Source organism: Heliangelus exortis, chromosome 5 (assembly GCF_036169615.1).
Source record: "Heliangelus exortis chromosome 5, bHelExo1.hap1, whole genome shotgun sequence".
Taxonomy (NCBI): Eukaryota; Metazoa; Chordata; class Aves; order Apodiformes; family Trochilidae; genus Heliangelus; species Heliangelus exortis.
In genome coordinates, this window is record NC_092426.1 from 35,958,202 (window position 1) to 35,977,002 (window position 18,801).

The following is an 18,801-nucleotide window of genomic DNA, read 5'->3' on the forward strand; positions in this document are numbered from 1 at the left end:
TGGCAGCCTTGATAATGGATGTTATCAGCAGTGCTGGCTGGCACCCATGGGCCTGCCCTAGCATGGGTAAGGAGCTCTGCCTGGGTGTGAGCAAGAAGAGCAGACTGCAGAGCAGGAGGGAGGGAGTGACAGGAGCCTTGGGGCAGCACGTGGCCACTCCAGATGCCCTCATCCCATGAGAGGTGCAAAGACTGTGAAGCCCCAGAAGATGCCAGGAGAGCAGCACCAGGGTGGTGGGGATGGCTCTCCCCTGAGATGCTCCCAGACCATGGTACCCTGCACCCACAGGACCACACCAGCCCCTCTTGGGATGCCTCTGCTGAGCAAGGTGAGCTCCTATGCCATATGAGCTTCTGCAGAACATCTTCCCCGAAGGGGTGGGTGGGACATGAGCCTTAAACCTGCCCTGTTGCTCTGGCCGGAGCTCCCTAGCAGGGGCTGAGCACTGAGTCCCCCTGAGACTCCTGGCAGTTCCTGCTGCTGCAGGAGACCTCTCTCCACATGTTGTGGCATGGCTCAGGAGCTGGAGCAGATGGGAGTCTAGAGGTGCTCTGTGCTAGACCCTACCATGCTGTCCCCATGTCTGCAGCTGGTCACACATGACAGCACTGTTGGATTCAGGATCATGTCACAAGAGTGGCCTCTCCAGGGACAGCCATCCATGGGAGTGGCAGAATCTCCTGCAAAAAATGCTCCCAGATTGTGGTGCCATTTGCTTGCAGATCTGCATGCAGCAGAGCAGTAACCTTTTTCCAAAGGGAGCCTGCAGCTTGCCTGAGTTCAGGGAAGGAAAGAAAGAATCACAAGGAGGGCAGCAGCTGTACTTTTGCCTGGATCCAGTCCTGCAAGGATAGCAACCAGCAGGTCTGTTTCAGAGAACTGCCACCACAGCAAGTAAGCACATTATTTGTCAAGAGGTGGCCGGGCAGAGCTGCCACCGTTTGGAGACGCTCTCACAGTGCCGGCAGAGTGACGGGGCCGATCCCGCCCTGCCGGAGGCACTGAGACGGCTGCAGCAGCAGCAGCTCTGGGCTGCCTTGTCGCCTCGCAGCACGATGTGAGCCCACGCAGCTCTTGGCCCAATTCCCCTCCCTCGCCTGCGTGTGGGAAGCAGCATTTTTAGGAAAAGTCTCAGCTTGAATGCAGACATACCGAAGGCAGCAAGCCAGGAGGCATGTGGCAGCTCGGTGCCCGCTCCCTGTGCCGGCAGAGCTGCTGCAGCAGGCAGAGGTGGCTGCCCTGGCACAGCCCCTGCCGCGACCCCCGCCCTGCAGCCCCACAGCACCGCGGCACCGCCGGGCCCCCCGGGCTGGCCCTGGCCCGCAGCCTCTCCGCCGTGGCCACCTCCATCCGCCTCTCGCCCGCCGCCCGCAGCCTCTTCGATGAGCCGCTGGCCATCGCCGTGCAGGGCCTGGGACCGCGGCAGCAGGTCACCCTGCGGACATCCCTGCGGGACGAGACGGGAGAGCTTTTCCAGGCCTGCGCCCGCTACCAAGCGGGAGACAACGGGGAGCTGGACCTCGCCCGCTGCCCCGCGCTGCCGGGAGGCAGCTTCTCCGGGCTGGAGCCCATGGGGCTGCTCTGGGCTTTGCAGCCTCGGAAGCAGTACTGGCATTTAATGAAGAAGGACGTGCAGAGCCCTTTCCTGCTTCAGCTGGAGGTGTTTGAGGGCCACGGAGAGCCCCCCGGGCGGCTCCTGGCCCAGGCGCAGCACGAGCGGGCGTTCCTGCGGGATGGGGTGCGGAGAGTCCCTGTGCGAGAGGGGAGGATCCGGGCGACGCTTTTCCTGCCCCCCGGTGAGTACCATCTGTGGCCAGCCTGTTTTCCCTAAACCGATGTTTCGCCGGTGCAAGCTGCTCCGTGACCTCTGTAAAGAAGAGTCCATGAAAACTCCAGTCCTTTCCTTCTTCCCTCCTGCACTGCTGACCAGCCTGACCATCATCCCAATCCACATGGCCATGCCAGTGCTAGGGTGCAGAAGCAGGCAGAGGAATAACCCTATTTGCTCAGACCTTGAGGTTACAAAGGTGGAGAAATGCACAGCTGGAAGTGAGTGTGCCAGGAGGGACACTGGAGACATGAAGCTGCAGCAGAGTGGTGGGAGAAGGTCTCTGTGCCAGTCCTTGGCAGTCCTCCTCACTGGGAGGGTTTGAGGGATCCTCTGTCTCCCCCAAGCATATGTAGCAACTAAGTATATGTTGACCACAGTCCACCGTTTTTGGTTTGTGTAGACTTCATCAGTTTGTGAGAGGGAGCAGATGAACATTTACAGAGACAAAACCTTTCTAGCAGGAAAAGACAATTATTTAGTTGCTCTGGAAAAGGTGCAGAGCACTTTTCTGAGGTGCAGACTTTGTCCAAGACACCACCAGGCTGTATCATCTTCTGGGCAGCTGAGCTTCCTGCCAGAGTTCAGGTCCCAGGAGGGCTATTTCACAGGCTCAGCATCCCACCTGCAGTGAGGCCAGGGGTCCCTCCTCTGCTTCACCTCTATCCCTACCTGCTGACCAGGAAGGAGCCACCATACATTTTGGTATCCAATATGCTCTGCTTCCTCTGACCTGAGGCTCTTTGGCTCCTGGTGCAATTTCTCAGTGTCCCCTGACCTGTCCCTGTTTTGTGGGTTTTCAAATTACAGGCCCTTGTCACACTGCCTGGTGCTTTGAATTGTTTCCTAGACACAGGACAGGAGTTCATTCTCATCCCGCAAGCTTGGTGAGACTACAAGCTTGGTCTGTGATTAATATTTCTGTTGCATAGTTCCATGTCACAGTCACCATGGTTTTGCCACGTTCAAATTGTCCTGCACTGAGATAGCCCCATCATGATTCTCAGTCCCTGCGAGTGCTCTGCTATACATCTCCACATTCAGATTCAGGGGGTGGACACTTCTCAGCAAATGACACAAGGCCATGTAAAAAGCTCAAAGAGCTTTCATTAAAGTGCTGTCCCACCTTCCTGGAGCCTTATTCAGCGTTACCACCTTTTCTGTGAATGTTCAGTGCAAGCTCACAGAATCCTGCTACACTCTGCTGAGCCATGGGCCACAGAGAGCTGCACTCCTGGCCTCTGGGGCACAGATGCATTCTAAACCAGGGAAACACTGGAAGGAGTCCTTCCTGGCAACAGTGCTCTCTGTCTTCTCTGCTCCAGGAGAAGGCTCCTTCCCGGGGATCATTGACATACATGGACTTGGAGGAGGACTGCTTGAGCACAGAGCCAGCCTGATGGCCAATCATGGCTTTGCCACACTGGCTCTGGCTTATTATCACTATGAGGATCTGCCCAAGGAGCCAACTGAACTCCACCTGGAATACTTTGAAGAGGCGGTGAACTATATGCTGCAGCACCCACAGGTAGGAGAATCCTCCATGTCTTCTGGGCTCCAGGGATTACTTCTTCTCCAAAGTGCCTCTCACTTTGAGTTATGTCTGGAGGAAGCTGCTGAAACATGCACCTGGCACAGATGGCATCTGCCAGGAATTCAGGTGTCTGAGTACTAGGAAAGAGGAAAGGTCAAACAGATATGCACGGAAAGGCCGCTGGAGAGAAATCATAAAGCAATTTCTCAAGACTCAGCTGAGACATAATAAGGTGGGGAGGTTGTGAAGGAGAGAGCCTTCATGAATTGCCACCAAATTGTTCTCAAAAGTGAAAAGTAAAAAAAGAGCATGTGACAACTTTCAAGGCTAAAAACTCTTGTCTATGTGCTCACATGGGTGAAATCATATTCCCCCTCTCTTGGGCTGATATCAGCGCACCAGGAAGCATTATCAAAAGCAGCAGTTTGGAGGGGGGAAGTGGGGGAGAAGGAGGTGATTGGCAGTTTTCCAGAAGGAATATTAATCATTGCCATCATCTCCTTCACAGTGGTTTGCAGAGTCTGAGTGTTAAACAATGTCCCTCTCCAGCAAGTAGTTGTTGTGTTCTTCAGCTCAGTACTGATGAGCATTTCCTTCTATCTGCCAGGTAAAGGGACCAGGAGTTGGACTGCTTGGTTACTCCAAAGGAGCTGAGCTGAGTCTTGCCATGGCTGCCTTCCTGAAGAACATCACTGCTGTTGCTTCCCTCAATGGCCCTGTGGCCATTACAACTATTCCTCTCTGTTACAAGGATAAAACCATCCCTTCTTTGCCCTTCGATGAAAAACGGATAAAGGTCATTGACTCCCATATTTTCGATTATTCTGAACTCTGCCTTGACCCCTTTCAAGCCCCTGGCAACCAAAGCCTGATCCCACTAGAGAAAGTTGAGGCACAGTTACTGTTCATTGTTGGACAAGATGATCGCATTATTAAATCCAAGTATTATGCTACTGAAGCCTGCAAGCTTTTACAGGCTCAAGGGAAGGAAAATTTTCAGATTCTCTCCTACCCTGGAACAGGGCACTACATGGAACCTCCCTTTTTCCCTTTGTACTCCATAGGAAGGCATCCCCTTTTTCACAAGTTGTCAGTCATTGGTGGGGAGCGTGGGGCTTATTCTAAAGCTCAGGTTCATGCTTGGCCACAGATCCAGGCTTTTTTCAACAAATATTTAAATGAAAATTAATGTGAAAGATAGATGCAACTTTAAACGACCTAACTTGACAGGCATTTTTTTCTCAAAGTTGTATCAGTACAACTGCAGTATCTTCCACAACTTTGCACATGATGTGGAACTTCTTCAGCGTTGTTATTAGGGTCAGAACGATAATAAAGAGACTGTGATATGAAAGCCATGGAGTCATTTGCTGTGCTTTGGTTAGAAGCAGGGATCTTTGTATCTTGACCACTCTTGCTTCTCAGGGTGGAACTGGCAGGACCTTGGGAGCAAGAGCTGCAAGGTGGGGAGAGAAGACAGGAGAAGACTGACACTCAACCCCATTTCCTTTGCTCTTCCACTCCTCTTGGTGCACCATGTGTTGAGGAGAAGGAGTGTTGCTTAAGACTTCAAGGCCCCTGTCCCTTAGTATCTGCTCCAGCAAATGCTCAAGCTGGTGATCAAATACAGCACTTCAAGCAAAGGAGTGTTGTTCTCCTTAGGAGAAGTTGCCATTTGTGGAGGGTTGGACACCAGACAACATACCCAGACAAGGCACCTCATTATGTTAAGAAGAGATGGGGCAATCTCCATGGGGAATGAAAAACTGCTGGTACGTTGCCCAATACCTCTGACCACTTAGTATTTCAAAATGGTACAATGATTAGGATTCCTTCAGATGTTTCCACTTGTATCACACCAGCAAGTGGGGAGCTGAGTGAGAGGCACCTCTACCTGCATCGCCCAGGAGGTATCAGGGAGCCTAAGGAAGCAGCACTCCCTTTGCAGTTCTCTTTGGAGAGAAAGATCCAGCTCAAGGCAAGACAGACTGAATGGCTTTCTTTTAAAACCCTTGCACAACTACTATGGGAAGAGCCTGGTGTTTCCTGACCTTCCTAAAGAGCCTGTGAAAGCACCTCTCCCTCATCCCTCCCACCCTCCTGGTCACCCTGACCATCCTTCCCAACTCTGGGAAGGCTGGGCAGGGTTGGGCAGGGCCTGGCAGAGACATAGCCTTGGCCAAACCTTAGGGCAACCGACTAGGAGGAAGAGGCAGCCAGGAGACATAAAGCAATGCCGGTCTAGCGCTGGTTTCTCTTCTCCCCGCCTCGGCTGGAGCTGACACTCGCTCCCGCTCCTCGGCTGAGCTGCGCGGACCAGCGGGATCCTGTGCTGCCCTCCTCGGAGGGGTCGGTGGCCCACGGCCCCTTCCCTGTCCGGACAGTGAATCCCTACTGAGATCCAGATCAGTGCCCGTCAGCACCTCGCCTGCCCGCACCTCCCCTCGCCCACAGCCACCGACCGGTCCTGGGGAGCTCGGAAGGGCGCCGGGCACTTCCCCGAGACGCGGCCGGGTCCCAGACCACAGAGCCTTTAGCGAAGAACCCTCCCACGGCCGAGGATGGGGGGGGGGAGGGAGGAAGGCAGCGGAGGAGGCAGGCGGGGCGAGGGACTTTCTGTCCCGCTCCTCCCTGCTGAGCTGGGCCGGCGGAGATCCCGCACCCCCTCTCTGAGCCCGGCCCCTGCCCACGTCCCGGTCCCGCGGGGATCTGTCACGGAATCCGCCAGCAGAGCCGGAAGCGACGCGGAGCCATGTGGCAGCTCGGTGCCCACTCCCTGTGCCGGCAGAGCTGCTGCAGCAGGCAGAGGTGGCTGCCCTGGCACAGCCCCTGCCACGGCCCCCGCCCTGCAGCCCCACAGCACCGCGGCACCGCCCGGACCCCCGGGCTGGCCCCGGCCCGCAGCCTCTCCGCCGTGGCCACCTCCATCCGCCTCTCGCCCGCCGCCCGCAGCCTCTTCGATGAGCCGCTGGCCATCGCCGTGCAGGGCCTGGGACCGCGGCAGCAGGTCACCCTGCGGACATCCCTGCGGGACGAGACGGGAGAGCTTTTCCAGGCCTGCGCCCGCTACCAAGCGGGAGACAACGGGGAGCTGGACCTCGCCCGCTGCCCCGCGCTGCCGGGAGGCAGCTTCTCCGGGCTGGAGCCCATGGGGCTGCTCTGGGCTTTGCAGCCTCGGAAGCAGTACTGGCGGCTGGTAAAGCGGGACGTGCAGAGCCCCTTCCTGCTTCAGCTGGAGGTGTTTGAGGGCCACGGAGAGCCCCCCGGGCGGCTCCTGGCCCAGGCACAGCACGAGCGGGCGTTCTTGCGGGATGGGGTGCGGAGAGTCCCTGTGCGAGAGGGGAGGATCCGGGCGACGCTTTTCCTGCCCCCTGGTGAGTACCGTTCGTGCCGAACTCCTTCCTCTGCCGGTGCTACTGCTGCTCTTAACCCTGTGCTTACAAGGCTGAAGCCAGGCCCTCTCCAGGCTCCCCCAAGGGAGCACGATACCAGGCAGAGGACAAGGGAGAGGTAGACCTCTCCAGATGGACCTGGGCACTTTTCAAGGAGCAGCCTGACCTACCTTCATCTGCTTATGTGCAGCTACGTGGATTAAAACACACGGGAATTTGTTTGACGGACTCGTGTTGAATGTGAAGACATTGATCACAGTGCTCGTTTTGTTTCCAGATGCCGTGGGAGTTGCTTGCAGCCAGTCTTCTGGTTACCTTTCCTCTACTTGGCTGTTTTCCAGGGAAGTCAGCTAGTAATTATTTGCCTAATTCGAAGGCTGATCTCTAAATGTGGAGTCCTTAGCTTGCTGCTTCCTTTTGCAGCCTCTCCACGCTTAGTAATGTCATGGTTTCTGATTCAAGGCTGCGTTTTGCTGACACTCTTGTCCCCAGTTCTTCCCTCTTTGTGAGCAGATCAAGCAAAACATTAGACGTATTTTCTCTTACAGTACTTTTGTCAAAAAAACATAATTGAGGGGGGCTATGAAATTTTCAGATTGCACATCATGTTTTCCTCCCAGTGGCTGCTTGGACTTCTGTCAGTTGTTTGTATGAAGCCTCCTGAGTGGTCTGAAGCAGCTGAGTGGTCTGAGAGGCTGAGTGGTCTGAAGCAGCCACACTGCCACCCCACCTTTCCTTTCCCCTGTGACCCAGCATCTTTCACCAAGCACGTCTCCAGAATCACGTGTACTCAGGGAGCTTCTCTATGGGGCTTTCTTCCCTGTCTGTCCCTGGTAAATCCTCCATGATAGTGCCAAATGTGCTATCCTAGACAGTGTCCCAGACTCTGACTGCATTGTAGCTCTGTGGCTGGAGCTGAATTTCCAGTTTTCCTTGTTTGTTCCCAAGTTCTGCACATCAGTCTGCAGACACCTGAGGGAAGCCTCACCTTTCCTCCTGAGCAGGAGTGGGATTCTCTCTCTTGGCCTCTTCCTTTCCATACTTTGTTATCAGATTGCAGCAATCCCTTCAGTTCAGGACTTCAGGCCCTGTCTCCTGATGAACCTAATGTAAAGCTTCCCTCACCAGGTTAGCAAGGCTGGCTGCAAATACTTTCTTTCTTTAATCCCAGAATAAATGTCTAGAGTACATTCACACTGAAACTGATAAGCTGGAGCCATCAGAAGATGAAAATTTTTGGATCAATCTTCTGAGAAATGCACTGGGGAGAAGCCTCCTGGGTATTTTTGAAGCGGAGCTTGATACTTTTGCAGTGAATTTATGTGATATAAAGAACTAGTTGTGACTGTCAGGGGATCCCTTTCCTTCCAGCCACGTGTTCCCTGATATATCTGGAACATTAGCAGTCCTGCTATTTTGTGCTGTCCTTTTTAATCTTGAAGCAGTGCAGCCATTCAGAGGAAACTGGCACTGTAATTTAGGACCCTTAGTACCGTTCTGCTACTCAAGGGGTTTTTTTGTTTTTCAAAAAGATGCATTCCCAGGCCTACAAATTCAGAATACAAATTAAAAATTGTGTGTTAATGTGTCTGTTTATGTGGTCTCTTGCAGGAAGTGGGCCTTTTCCAGGAATTATTGACTTGTATGGAACAGGAGGTGGACTCCCTGAATACAGGGCATGCCTGCTGGCCAACCATGGCTTTGCTGTGCTGGCTCTGGCTTACTACAGCTATGAAGATCTCCCCAAAGACATGAAGGAATTCCACTTGGAATATTTTGAAGAAGCTGTAAACTATATGTTACAACACCCACAGGTTCGTTTGTGCATTGACACTCTCATCAGTCAGGCCCTGTCAGACTGGGGCAGAACTGCTGTGCTTAAAATAGCATCTCTGTGCAAGCTGGCTATAATTAATTTGGTTTTTATCTTTATAGCTCCTATTATAGTGGCTCTTTGGCAAAGAATTCCAGTTCTTCCTTTTGAATTGGCCAGGTGACACAGTGACACATAGGTCACATACTGGTAATTTTTGCTTTGTTCAACAATAACTAGGGCACTTGTTGCCTGGAGGCTTATTGGACTTTCAGTCAGGCTTTTAGGTTTATGCCCTGTAGAATGTCCTTCAGAACTAAATGCCCTTTTCTGCCATGGAGCACACGATAACCTCCATGTGATCCAGGCCTCCAGGAAGTCCACTAGAATGCATTTCTTGCTGTATAAGCTGCAAAAATCACTCAAAATGTTGGTATTTCCTGAGTGTGGGTTTTAGTAGCTAGTTACAAACATGAGGATCCTTCCAAGTCAACACCTCTGCTCAGTTCTGTATTTCCTTCCCAGTAGCTGTGCATGATGATAACTAGAACTGGATAAGGCAGCTCAGGTTTCTCTGGAGAACTCTAAATACCTTCTTTAAACTCAGAAAGATGAAGAACAGTTAAAAGCGTTGGTTGTTTTCCTAACCCTAACTGCTAGTGCCACCTTCTTTGCCCCAAAAAACCTGTGAAAATTGCTTCCCCTTTGCCTTTTTTTCTCCTGAGAGCAGTACCATAGCCTCACATTAACACCTCCACTGATATTCTCACCATGTTTTCTAACCCCTTGCAAAATTTGAGCCATATTTTCCAATTTGTCCCTTTCCATGCTTCAAAGTTAATTGGTTTGGAGGCTATTACACTGATGGTGAGGTACAAAAGGTATTAAATATTTATGCTGTCTCAGAGCCTTTTTACCTGAGGGTCTTTGGATATTAGACCAGTTGGGATATTAGATAACCTTTTAATATCCTTAGAGGATTTAATCACCCTGTAAGATCATTTAGTTTTTCTATTCTAGTTACTTTGCCTGGATAAAAGAAAATTATTGTAAACTATTCTAGATTGACTTAAGTGTCATTGTATAATTCACTTAGAAAAATTGTTTGAATAGGTTATTTTTTAAAGATGCATTTTGATGAGTAAGCTACTTTGGAATACCTCATTTCCTCTGTGAGTTAGACACCAAGCACACTAGAGAAACAGGAGAGCAGCTGTTGTGGAGTCTGTTACCCTATTTTATCTTGTTAGTAGGAGATAGATTCAAAGACAGTGGTTGTATGTAAGAGATACATTACCATAACTGATGACAGCATCATAGCTATTGCTGACTTGAAGCATTTTGCTCTGAAAGAAGGCATTTGTAGAAGAACCCTCCCTGGCCACTTCTTTCTGCTTCCCTGAACTGCCAAAGTGAATCTGGGGCTGCACGTCTGCACGGTTTTTGCAAGCACAGCTGTAACCCTCTGCATATACTTCAACATATGCCTTGTAGCTTTGTTAGGATAATGCTGCAGGGCTTATGAGCATCAGCCAAGCACAAAACAGTGCCCCAGGGTCCCTCAGACATGGGCCCTGCTCCCAGGACCTTTGATGTCAACGTCTGGAATCCAGATTTAGGACAGACTTTGCTGTGAATATGGCAACAGTTTTAAGAAGTGGTTGTGCCATGGTTGATTGCTTGTGGTTTCTCTTCCCTCCAGGTTAAAGGTCCGGGAATTGGGTTGCTGGGAATCTCAAAGGGGGGTGACCTGTGCATCTCCATGGCTTCCTTCCTGAAGGGCATCACGGCCACTGCTCTCATCAATGGCTCAGTGGCAAATGTGGGCGCAGTGCTCCGCTACAAGGATGTCACCATTCCACCCCTTGGCATGAACACTGAACGCATCAAGGTCAACAAGTCTGGGCTTGCTGATATTGTCGAGGTACTGAACAACCCACTAGAAGGGCCTGACCACCAAAGCCTTATCCCATTGGAGAAAGCTGAGTGTCACTTCTTGTTCATTGTTGGCCAGGATGATCGCAACTGGAAAAGTGAATTCTTTGCGGTTGAGGGGAGCAGACGCTTGCAAGCTCATGGGAAGGAAAAGCCTGAGATAGTTTGTTATCCTGGAGCAGGGCACTACATTGAACCCCCCTTTTTTCCCATGTGTGCAGCCTCAATGCATCTTCTAGTTGGCATGCCTGTGGTGTGGGGAGGGGAGCCCAAGGCACACTGTGAGGCACAGATAGATGCTTGGCAGCAGATCCAGGCTTTCTTCCACAAACACCTCACAGGCAAGCCACCTCGAATATCTAATAAGCTATGATGTGAGTTTGGTTACTTTACAGATTAATATTCTTTGTTAAATGGCTCTGAATTACAACAAAGAACATCAGAGAATAAGCTATGGGATTTCCTAGAGGGCCATAATGGGCAAGAGTGCAAGAGCTGCATCATTTTAACTCCCTTCTCTAACCTTGGAGGTCTTGTCCTCCTGTTGTGTGTAGTATGGGATTACAAACCATGGAAAAGTGTTGATGGTTAGGCTGGGTCTGCTTTGAACGTGAACTTAAGGGGAAGGGAACTCATCCAAGCTGAGAAGTAGGATGACAATTTACCTTGGCTTTCTCAGAGGAAACATGCTGTATGCCATTGGCCTTACCACAGCCAGCTTCATGCTCCTTCCTCTTCTCCCACATCACTGAAATGTATCAGCCTTAACACTTAGTATCTAGTGTGTCACCTACCAACAGCAGCAACACTCTGCCTGCATCAACAGCCCATAACCTAAGGTGACATTCTGGGCACAGGCAATGGAAAATGAGGTATTTGTTTTGAGGTGGTTTTGAGGTGCTGGTAAGCATGAAGAAGCAACAGATTTGGATCTGTTTGTAGTCCATGCCTGGAACTCCTCAGTTCCAGAACTGGGCATCTCCTCAGCAGGGCTGGACATCCCTTCGTAGGCCAACAGCACCTGTACATTCCCTTGATGCCTCCACAGCTTCCTCGTTTCTAAGTGTTGCTAAAACCAGCAAGGCTGCAAAGCTGGGATGGCAGCTTCTAGAGGAATCTGGAACCAAGCACTGTTCAGGGGGTTGCGGGAGCTGCTGCCCGGTGCGGGAAGGCAGCAGGGGCAGGGCAGGGGATGCTGTGGCCGGAGCTGTCTCTCGCTGGTCCTGTGTCTGTCTGCGTCTCTGAGGAGCCGGGGGCACTCTCTCCTCCCTCACCTGGGGGTCATCAGTCACTTTTGGCACCGAAGGAGGAGTTGGAATTAAGAAGCACTGAATATTGCTCCAGGGGTGCTGGTGAGGCTGCACTGTTGTACAAAAAACGTTTTAATACGTCGGTGCCTTAAAAATCCAAGCTGAGTGGACATAGTCTTTAAGTCGCTGCTCATGTTTTATGTGTATTCTGTACGTGTGTCGATGCCTTTTGCATTCGTTGTCTTGGGGTTTTTTTAATGGATTAAAATGAAACGGTAACATCTACCAACGCCTTGCTGCTCCACACACGGTTTCGGGGAAGGCTGCGGGGGAGAGGACGGGGAAGCCGTAGGAGGGGGGAACGGGAAGGGAAAACTGGATGAAAGAACGGGATGGGGAAACCGGAGGAGAGAAAGGGAGGGGGAAACCGGAGGGGAAAACTGGAGGGGGGAACGGGAGGGTGAAGTCGGAGGAGGAAACCGGAATCGGGAAACCGGAGGCGGGAGGGGGAAGCCGGAGGGGGGAACGAGAGGCAGCGCAGAGGCGGGAGCGGTCGCGGTCGCGGTCGCGGTCCCGATCCCGGCCCCGGCCCCGGGGAGGTTGCGCTCCGTTTCCCCGCCCGGCCCCACGCATTAGCTTCCGCAAGGCGGTCGGTCGGGTCAAGAGGGGCTCTGCTATCGATTGAGGCAGCCTGGAGGGGGCGGTGGCGGTACCGGTACCGTTATTGCCGCTGGCGCAGCGGCTTTCCCGTAGCTGCCGCCGGGATGTGGAGAGCGGTGGCCGCCTCCTTGGTCCCGGCGCGGGCCCTGTGCCGCGTCCCGGCGCCGCGTCTCCCTCTCCCACCGCCGCGGCGTTGGGTTGTGAGCGTGGCCGTATCCCCCACCGCCGGCCTGGCTGACGAGCGGGTGGAGACGCGGGTGGCAGGGCTGAGCCCGGGGCAGGCGGTGACCCTGCGGGCGGTGGCGGCGGACGAGCGCGGTTGCCTCTTCCAATCGTGTGCGCACTACCGGGCGGACAGCCGCGGCGAGCTGCACCTGGGCACGGACGCCTCGCACGGCGGGGACTACACCGGCGTGGAGCCCATGGGGCTCTTCTGGAGCCTCTCCCCCGCCGGCATGGAGAAGCCGTACCAGCGGCTCGTTCCCCGCAGCACCGGCACGCCGATGAAGGTGGAGGTGTTGGTCCACCAGGGTCACAGCCTGCCCGGAGCTCTCCCCGGCCCGGTGGTGGCCAAGGCCGAGGTGGAGAGGTGGTTCGCTGCCCCCGGCGTGCGGAGGATCCGGCTGAAGGAGGGAGGCGTAAGGGGGTCTCTCTTCCTACCGCCGGGTGAGTGCCCCAGCCGGAGACCCTCACCCCGGGGCCGGCGGGACCGCCTGGCTTCTCAGCCCAGAGTAAGGACAGTCTCTTTTAACAGATAAAGGTACAAAATGTATCACCTGGGAAATCCATATTAGATCTGAACGCCGCCCTGCGGACAGGTGGGAGGTTTGGGATTTTTGTGTGGGTTTTTTTTTGGTTGTTTTGTTTGTTTTTCTGTTGTTGTAGGGTTTTTTTGGTGGGGTTTTTTGCTTTGTTTTTTCCATTAAATCTTACACTCCCAAAGGTTTGTGGGGACACGGCTCGGCCGCTCTGCCCAGTCCTTTTTGACACCAGGCAGGACAGGCACGGGCAGATGGCTCTTGCAGGACAGGCAGAAGGTAAATGAGGACAGGGGTTGTAGAGCTTATCATGTCACTGCTCTCAGCCTACGATTTTTCAGTAGGCGTGATGTTTGCTCTGTACTACGGGAATCTGTGACGTTCAGAAAAGTTGATACTCTGCATCATGTGAGCCTGTGCTGTTTCCCGAGGGTTTTACCTTGCATAGGACTGAATCAAAAAGGCATTTTTCTTCCCTGTGAAACCCATGCTGGTAAGGTGAGAAGCAAAAGAGATTCTAGAAAATTCAGGTATTCCACCTCAGTTACACCAGAGCCAAAGCCAATATAATGGTTGTAGTGTGTTACAAAGGCAAAATAGATTTCAGAGCAAGTTCTACCCGTTCTGCTTGTGGGGTGGTCATACTTTATGAGGTGTGATATTCTGATCGACTGCAAGTGGTGTTGGAAAATGAAACCTTACACTGATAACGTTTATGTGCACTTCAGCCATGATTTAAACTTTCTGCATTTCCCTGAGTGTTGTGCTACTAGAACTGTCCTCCAAATTACCTCTAATTTTTAACGACTTACTTCAGTAAGTTCTGTAATTACCACTAGAGTTATTAGGGATTTAAGTATTTTCAGTGAATGATTTCTAAGCCAATAATCGTTTTACCTGTTTAGATACAGATTCAAAGTCCACTGAAGAAAAAAACAACAGCAGAGATTGAACTTTGAATTTCAGATCAAGTGTTTAGTCAGCGTTCTGTACTTCCATCACTGAGACATGGTTTTGATTTATCCTACCTTAGAGGACAAGCTGGATTTCTGCTGAGTCCAGTGAGATACCAGAGCTTTGTGAGATGGAATTGCAATTTTCCCTTCAGAAAGGCTGGCTTTGTAATGACGTGGTGAAGTCTGGAATCATAGCTCAAATGATACTGACGTCGTTCTTGATCAAGGATCCAGTTCAGCATTACCACCATAGCTTTTTTTGCCTTGGGAATGGAAAAATGTGAATATTGTTAAGATAGGAATCTTAAATGTAAACCATTCATAGTAAAAATGAGATGACATGAATGGGCTTATGCTGTAATTTTAATATGGAGGAGATTTCTCAATTCAGCCATAAGTTATAGGTGTGGTGTTATATGTGGTTTGGTTTGGTTTGGTTTGGTTTTTTTAAGCAGTAGTAGTTGTCTAGCCCATTTTATCCAGCCCGTTTTACTTGCCTATGCAGAAACTATACTTGGGCACGTGTAGACACTCAGGAAAGCAGTTCAGGATCCTTCTGTAAGTTAAAGGTTGCCTTTGTGAGAAGCAAGCACTTGTGCTTGCTGGAAAGCTTTCAAGGTAGGGGGGACCCTAAATTAATGGGACCCTTAAAAAATCAGAACTGAAAGGAAAAGATCCCAAAATCGTATTGCAGTCCTTTTCTGACTTCTAAATGCTATGTTAGATTTCCACCATCTTGCAAGTGTTGCCCAAAATTTCCTTTTCTCAAGCACCTTGAAATGCCAACAGTCTTTTCTGTATTGCATATAGGTAATGTCAGAAGTTAGTTCTTGCACAAGCAGGTAGCTTTTCTGCTGAGATAGCTGTAGTGAGCTGGATCAAGTAAATCAGTGGTGACATCTGGTGGCTAGGAAAAAAATTAAAAAAATAAAAAACCAATTTGCCTGCTTGGGGTCTGGAAACCATAAAAGTTCTATAAAGAACTGTGTCCTTTTAACTCAAGGTCTGCTGGCGTGGCACATGGTAATGTTGTAACACAACCTTGACTGCAAAAGTGTGCTTGGTGAAAATTGTGGTTCTGATTATCTGGTTTTGTGGGACTGATTGCACACACCTCTGTGTCTTTACCTGCATCACTCATGCACCCATAATCACACCCATAGAGCTGTCAGTTTTAGCCTCTGTGCACATCTGTAGAGCAGTTCTACTGCCAAGTGTTTCAGTGCTGGTCTTGAGACAGAGCTCCTAAGTCCAGTTGCTTCCATCTAGCTACAGATGTCTCTGCAGCTCTTTGCTCAATGCACCTTATTCCAGAGTTTCCATAAGTTTTGTAGAATTTCCTTCCAGGGCTCAGTGCTTTTGCCACACTAGTAATGAGCTTGCTGCTTGCTAATTAAAGTATGACTTCTTTGTGGGGAAATAGCTGACTTAAGAGTATGATAATTCTGAGGGTGGGAGGTTAAGACCATTGAAAGATACACTTAGAACAGGGTTGGGTTTTTTTAAAGACAAGTTTAACTGGTATTTTTTTAGGAAGGTAAGGACCTATTCTTAATTTGAAATAGCAAAGGTTGGTTTCAACACTGGTTCTCTAATCAGTGCTGTGCAATGGAAAGCAATGGATATTAATAGAAAATGCCTTAAGCCTTCTAGATATTGTTGTTCACTTTTTACCAGATAGTTCTGAGTGTCCTGTTTGGTCACTTGTTGTCTGTCCATCATCTTTTGAATACAGGGGATGGCCCCTTTCCAGGAGTGATTGACATGTATGGTGATGAAGGAGGATTGATTGAATTTAGATCCAGCCTCCTGGCTACCCGTGGTTTTGCTGCTCTTTCCCTGCCATATTTTGACTTTGAAGATCTGCCTAGGGTCATGAAAGAACTCAAACTAGAATACTTTGAGGAGGCAGCTAGATTCCTACAGCATCACCCAAAGGTGAGTGTAATGAGAGAGCTCTCAGGACAAGGGAGTTCAGTTCTGCCCAGAGGCCCAATAATGGAAAGTGCAGGTCCTGCATAGGCATTTACACCTAGAACTGCAGAGTGAATTTCTTCTAGCACAAGCTGTCTATTAAATTAAATAAATTCATGTTGGGAAGTAGGAGATTTTTGATCATTAGAAAATTTTGCTGGAATATCCTCCAAAAAGATGCAATGGCAATAAAGATGGGGTGTTTGTTTTTTGGGTTTTTTTTTGTTTGTTTTTGTTTGTTGTGGGTTTTTTGTTTGTCTGTTTGTTTTTTGGGGGTTTTTTGTGTGGGTTTTTTTATTGCTTGTTTTTATTTGTTTTTAATGAAAGCAATTAATTTAGAAGAGGGTAATACAAAACTCTGCCAGAGTCAGCAAAAGTATGGATTTGATGACTTGGGATGTTGCTTTCATTTTTACTTCCTGGGCTAGAACAGTACAAGACTAATAATCTAATAATACAAATAATTTAATCCTTCAAACGTCATTTGTGAGGTTACTTTGTTTGCCTCAGACATAAGCAGCAAGAGACTGTGCTTAACTTTCCTGCTACCTGTTTTGGGCAAAAGTGAAAATATTTGCATCAAAATAAGCAGTAGGACTATGTGAGGTTGAAGTGATGGTACCTCTTGTGCCTGTCTGTGCTATTTTGTGTGGTTTAAAAAGTACAACACTTAACAGAGGGGAAGCCTGGAGCCAGGGTCATCAATAATAAACTTTTTTTTTTTTTTTTAAAGTAACAGAACTCCAAAGGCATAATGCCTAATGCCACTGTAATTCATACTTCCTTTATTCCTTTCTTTATCACCTCCCATCTTATCTGAAGGTCAAGGGACCAGGAGTTGGAGTGATTGGGACTGGGAAAGGTGCAGAATTAGCACTCTCCATGATCACCTTTCTGCCAGAAGTGGTGGCTGCTGTCTGGATCTCTGGCTGTAGCTCAAACACAGTTGCAGACCTCCATTATGGTGAGATGACTCTGCCCGGGCTGCGTTTCGATACGAATAAGGTCAGTGTTTCCGACGCTGGTGTATTTGACACTTTTGAAGCTCTGGATGACCCAGCAAATCCTGCCAATTCTCCTTCTGCAATCCCCATTGAGAAGGCAGAAGGTCACTTTCTCTTGGTGGTAGGGGAAGCTGATCGTATGTGGAAGAGCTCCTTATATGCTGAGCTGGCAATCAGGCGCCTGCGCCAGCACGGGAAGGAAAACTTTGAACTCTTGAGTTATCCAGGAGCAGGTCACAGAATTGATCCTCCTTCTACTCCATTTTGTCAGGCAGCTTTGGATCGTATTCTGGGGGTGCCTGTCCTCTGGGGTGGAGAGAGCAAAGCACATGCCCACGCCCAGGAACACTCCTGGGGAAAGATTCAGGAGTTTCTGCGCATGCATTTGGGGTGAACGCTTAAGAAGCACCCGCAAGGTGTTGCAGAACTGCAGAGGACTGTGCTTGAACCACCAAAATGACTGGGGAATTGGAGGGAATGACTGAGAAAAGCACTGAAATGTGAAATAACCAAATGACTACGAGTATGAATCCAAAAAGAGAGGATATAGTTGGTTTAGTCCAAGTTATTTTAATTAGCTGCAGAGGAAAAGTGAAATAATGTAAGTAGGCTGCGTTGTAGTAGGAACCTGACAGCCTGAATTGCTTCAAGAAACAAGCATCTGAAGAGAGCTGTAGGTTTTTCCTTGCTTTTGGCACTTCTGACTCAAAGAAATAAGTAACAGCCAGCCCTCAGCAATTACAGATTGGATTGCACCTGGGGAATGATGGCAACTCATGGATGATAAACTCTGCCATCAAAATGATGACTTTTTTCCTTGCTTTAAAGTTACCGTAGCCCAGAACTCTCAGATTTACAGCCATACAGACTTTGGAAATGTTTTCCATTTACCTGAAGCTGGGGACATCTATTTGGAACGTGGCTTGTGTATCCTGAGAAGTGGTCTTCTGGTAACAATCTATTTCTTTCCAATAAAAAGTACCTGTAGGGTGGGAAAATCAAGAGTACTTTTCCTGTCATCCCAGGAGAATGGCAGCAGTAGCACAGTCTTGTCTTGGGGATGTAACCATCTCTTCCCATGTCTTGGATTGGCATTTTAAATGTAACTTAAAGCAGTTACACTATGCACAAGTCTTACTTCTCTCCTCTTTGCTTGTTCTAAACTAGTAGCACATGCCATTAAGTTAGGGATTAATTACTCATGGAACTCTTTAATACTGATGTCAACAGATGCTGACAGCTGTTCTTAAGGAGGAAACAATCAAGAGACAGAAAACCTGGCCAGCAGAATATTAGGACTGTAAGAAGCTGTCACCATGTGGTGTTGATTACCTTAGAATCACAGTACTAAATAAAAACCCACAAAAAAACCTCCCCCAACAACCTACCCCTCTCTAGAAGCCCCCCCAAACTAAACCAAATTTAGGATATCTTTTTCATTACTATTTGGGGGGGGGGGGGGGAGGGGAGGGGGAAAGGTTGATCCCAATTAATTTTTGACTAGTGCCTTATTTTTTGCTACCAGTCAACCAGAAAGGAACAACTTCTTCCCAAATGATTTGATCTCCAGTGAGGGTCTTGCTGGAATGGCACCAGTGCTGAAGGGCTGTTTAACAAGGGTGTCTTTCAATCCTTCTCCTTCCAGGGTCATGTTGTTAGATCAATTTGAGAGATGCTCAGAGAGATACAAAACCTCT

The 18,801-nt window shown here is 49.7% G+C and overlaps 3 protein-coding genes across 4 annotated transcripts; all 3 read left to right on the forward strand.

Moving 5' to 3' along the window:
• The first annotated feature begins 813 nt into the window (after positions 1-813).
• Positions 814-4,716, forward strand: LOC139796484 (acyl-coenzyme A thioesterase 5-like). Its single transcript, XM_071744583.1, has 3 exons — positions 814-1,796; positions 3,154-3,356; positions 3,970-4,716. Exons 1-3 carry the CDS (start codon positions 1,175-1,177, stop codon positions 4,549-4,551), a joined length of 1,407 nt encoding a protein of 468 aa, XP_071600684.1. The 5' UTR covers positions 814-1,174; the 3' UTR covers positions 4,552-4,716.
• A 787-nt stretch (positions 4,717-5,503) lies between these two features.
• LOC139796483 (acyl-coenzyme A thioesterase 1-like) lies at positions 5,504-12,037 on the forward strand. Of its 2 annotated transcripts, XM_071744582.1 has the most exons (4): positions 6,540-6,736; positions 7,032-7,099; positions 8,370-8,568; positions 10,270-12,037. In XM_071744582.1, the coding sequence occupies exons 1-4, from the start codon at positions 6,674-6,676 to the stop codon at positions 10,873-10,875; spliced, it is 936 nt and encodes a 311-aa protein (XP_071600683.1). In that variant the 5' UTR covers positions 6,540-6,673; the 3' UTR covers positions 10,876-12,037. The 2 variants fall into 2 exon arrangements, with proteins under 2 accessions (XP_071600681.1, XP_071600683.1); XM_071744580.1 differs by lacking the exon at positions 7,032-7,099 and having other exon boundaries at positions 5,504-6,736; positions 8,366-8,568.
• A 412-nt stretch (positions 12,038-12,449) lies between these two features.
• Positions 12,450-18,462, forward strand: LOC139796485 (acyl-coenzyme A thioesterase 1-like). The gene is made up of 3 exons (XM_071744584.1): positions 12,450-13,078; positions 15,862-16,064; positions 16,923-18,462. Exons 1-3 carry the CDS (start codon positions 12,517-12,519, stop codon positions 17,496-17,498), a joined length of 1,341 nt encoding a protein of 446 aa, XP_071600685.1. The 5' UTR covers positions 12,450-12,516; the 3' UTR covers positions 17,499-18,462.
• The last annotated feature ends 339 nt before the right edge of the window (positions 18,463-18,801 follow it).

Excerpts from the sequence above, each read along its gene's own strand:
- LOC139796485 (XM_071744584.1), top strand. The coding sequence starts at position 12,517 with ATGTGGAGAGCGGTGGCCGCCTCCTTGGTCCCGGCGCGGGCCCTGTGC. Across the intron at positions 13,079-15,861 it reads GTCTCTCTTCCTACCGCCGG|GGGATGGCCCCTTTCCAGGA; the intron begins GTGAGTGCCCCA and ends TTTTGAATACAG. Across the intron at positions 16,065-16,922 it reads TCCTACAGCATCACCCAAAG|GTCAAGGGACCAGGAGTTGG; the intron begins GTGAGTGTAATG and ends TCTTATCTGAAG.
- LOC139796484 (XM_071744583.1), top strand. The coding sequence starts at position 1,175 with ATGTGGCAGCTCGGTGCCCGCTCCCTGTGCCGGCAGAGCTGCTGCAGC. Across the intron at positions 1,797-3,153 it reads GACGCTTTTCCTGCCCCCCG|GAGAAGGCTCCTTCCCGGGG; the intron begins GTGAGTACCATC and ends TCTCTGCTCCAG. Across the intron at positions 3,357-3,969 it reads ATATGCTGCAGCACCCACAG|GTAAAGGGACCAGGAGTTGG; the intron begins GTAGGAGAATCC and ends TCTATCTGCCAG.
- LOC139796483 (XM_071744580.1), top strand. The coding sequence starts at position 6,115 with ATGTGGCAGCTCGGTGCCCACTCCCTGTGCCGGCAGAGCTGCTGCAGC. Across the intron at positions 6,737-8,365 it reads GACGCTTTTCCTGCCCCCTG|GAAGTGGGCCTTTTCCAGGA; the intron begins GTGAGTACCGTT and ends GGTCTCTTGCAG. Across the intron at positions 8,569-10,269 it reads ATATGTTACAACACCCACAG|GTTAAAGGTCCGGGAATTGG; the intron begins GTTCGTTTGTGC and ends TCTTCCCTCCAG.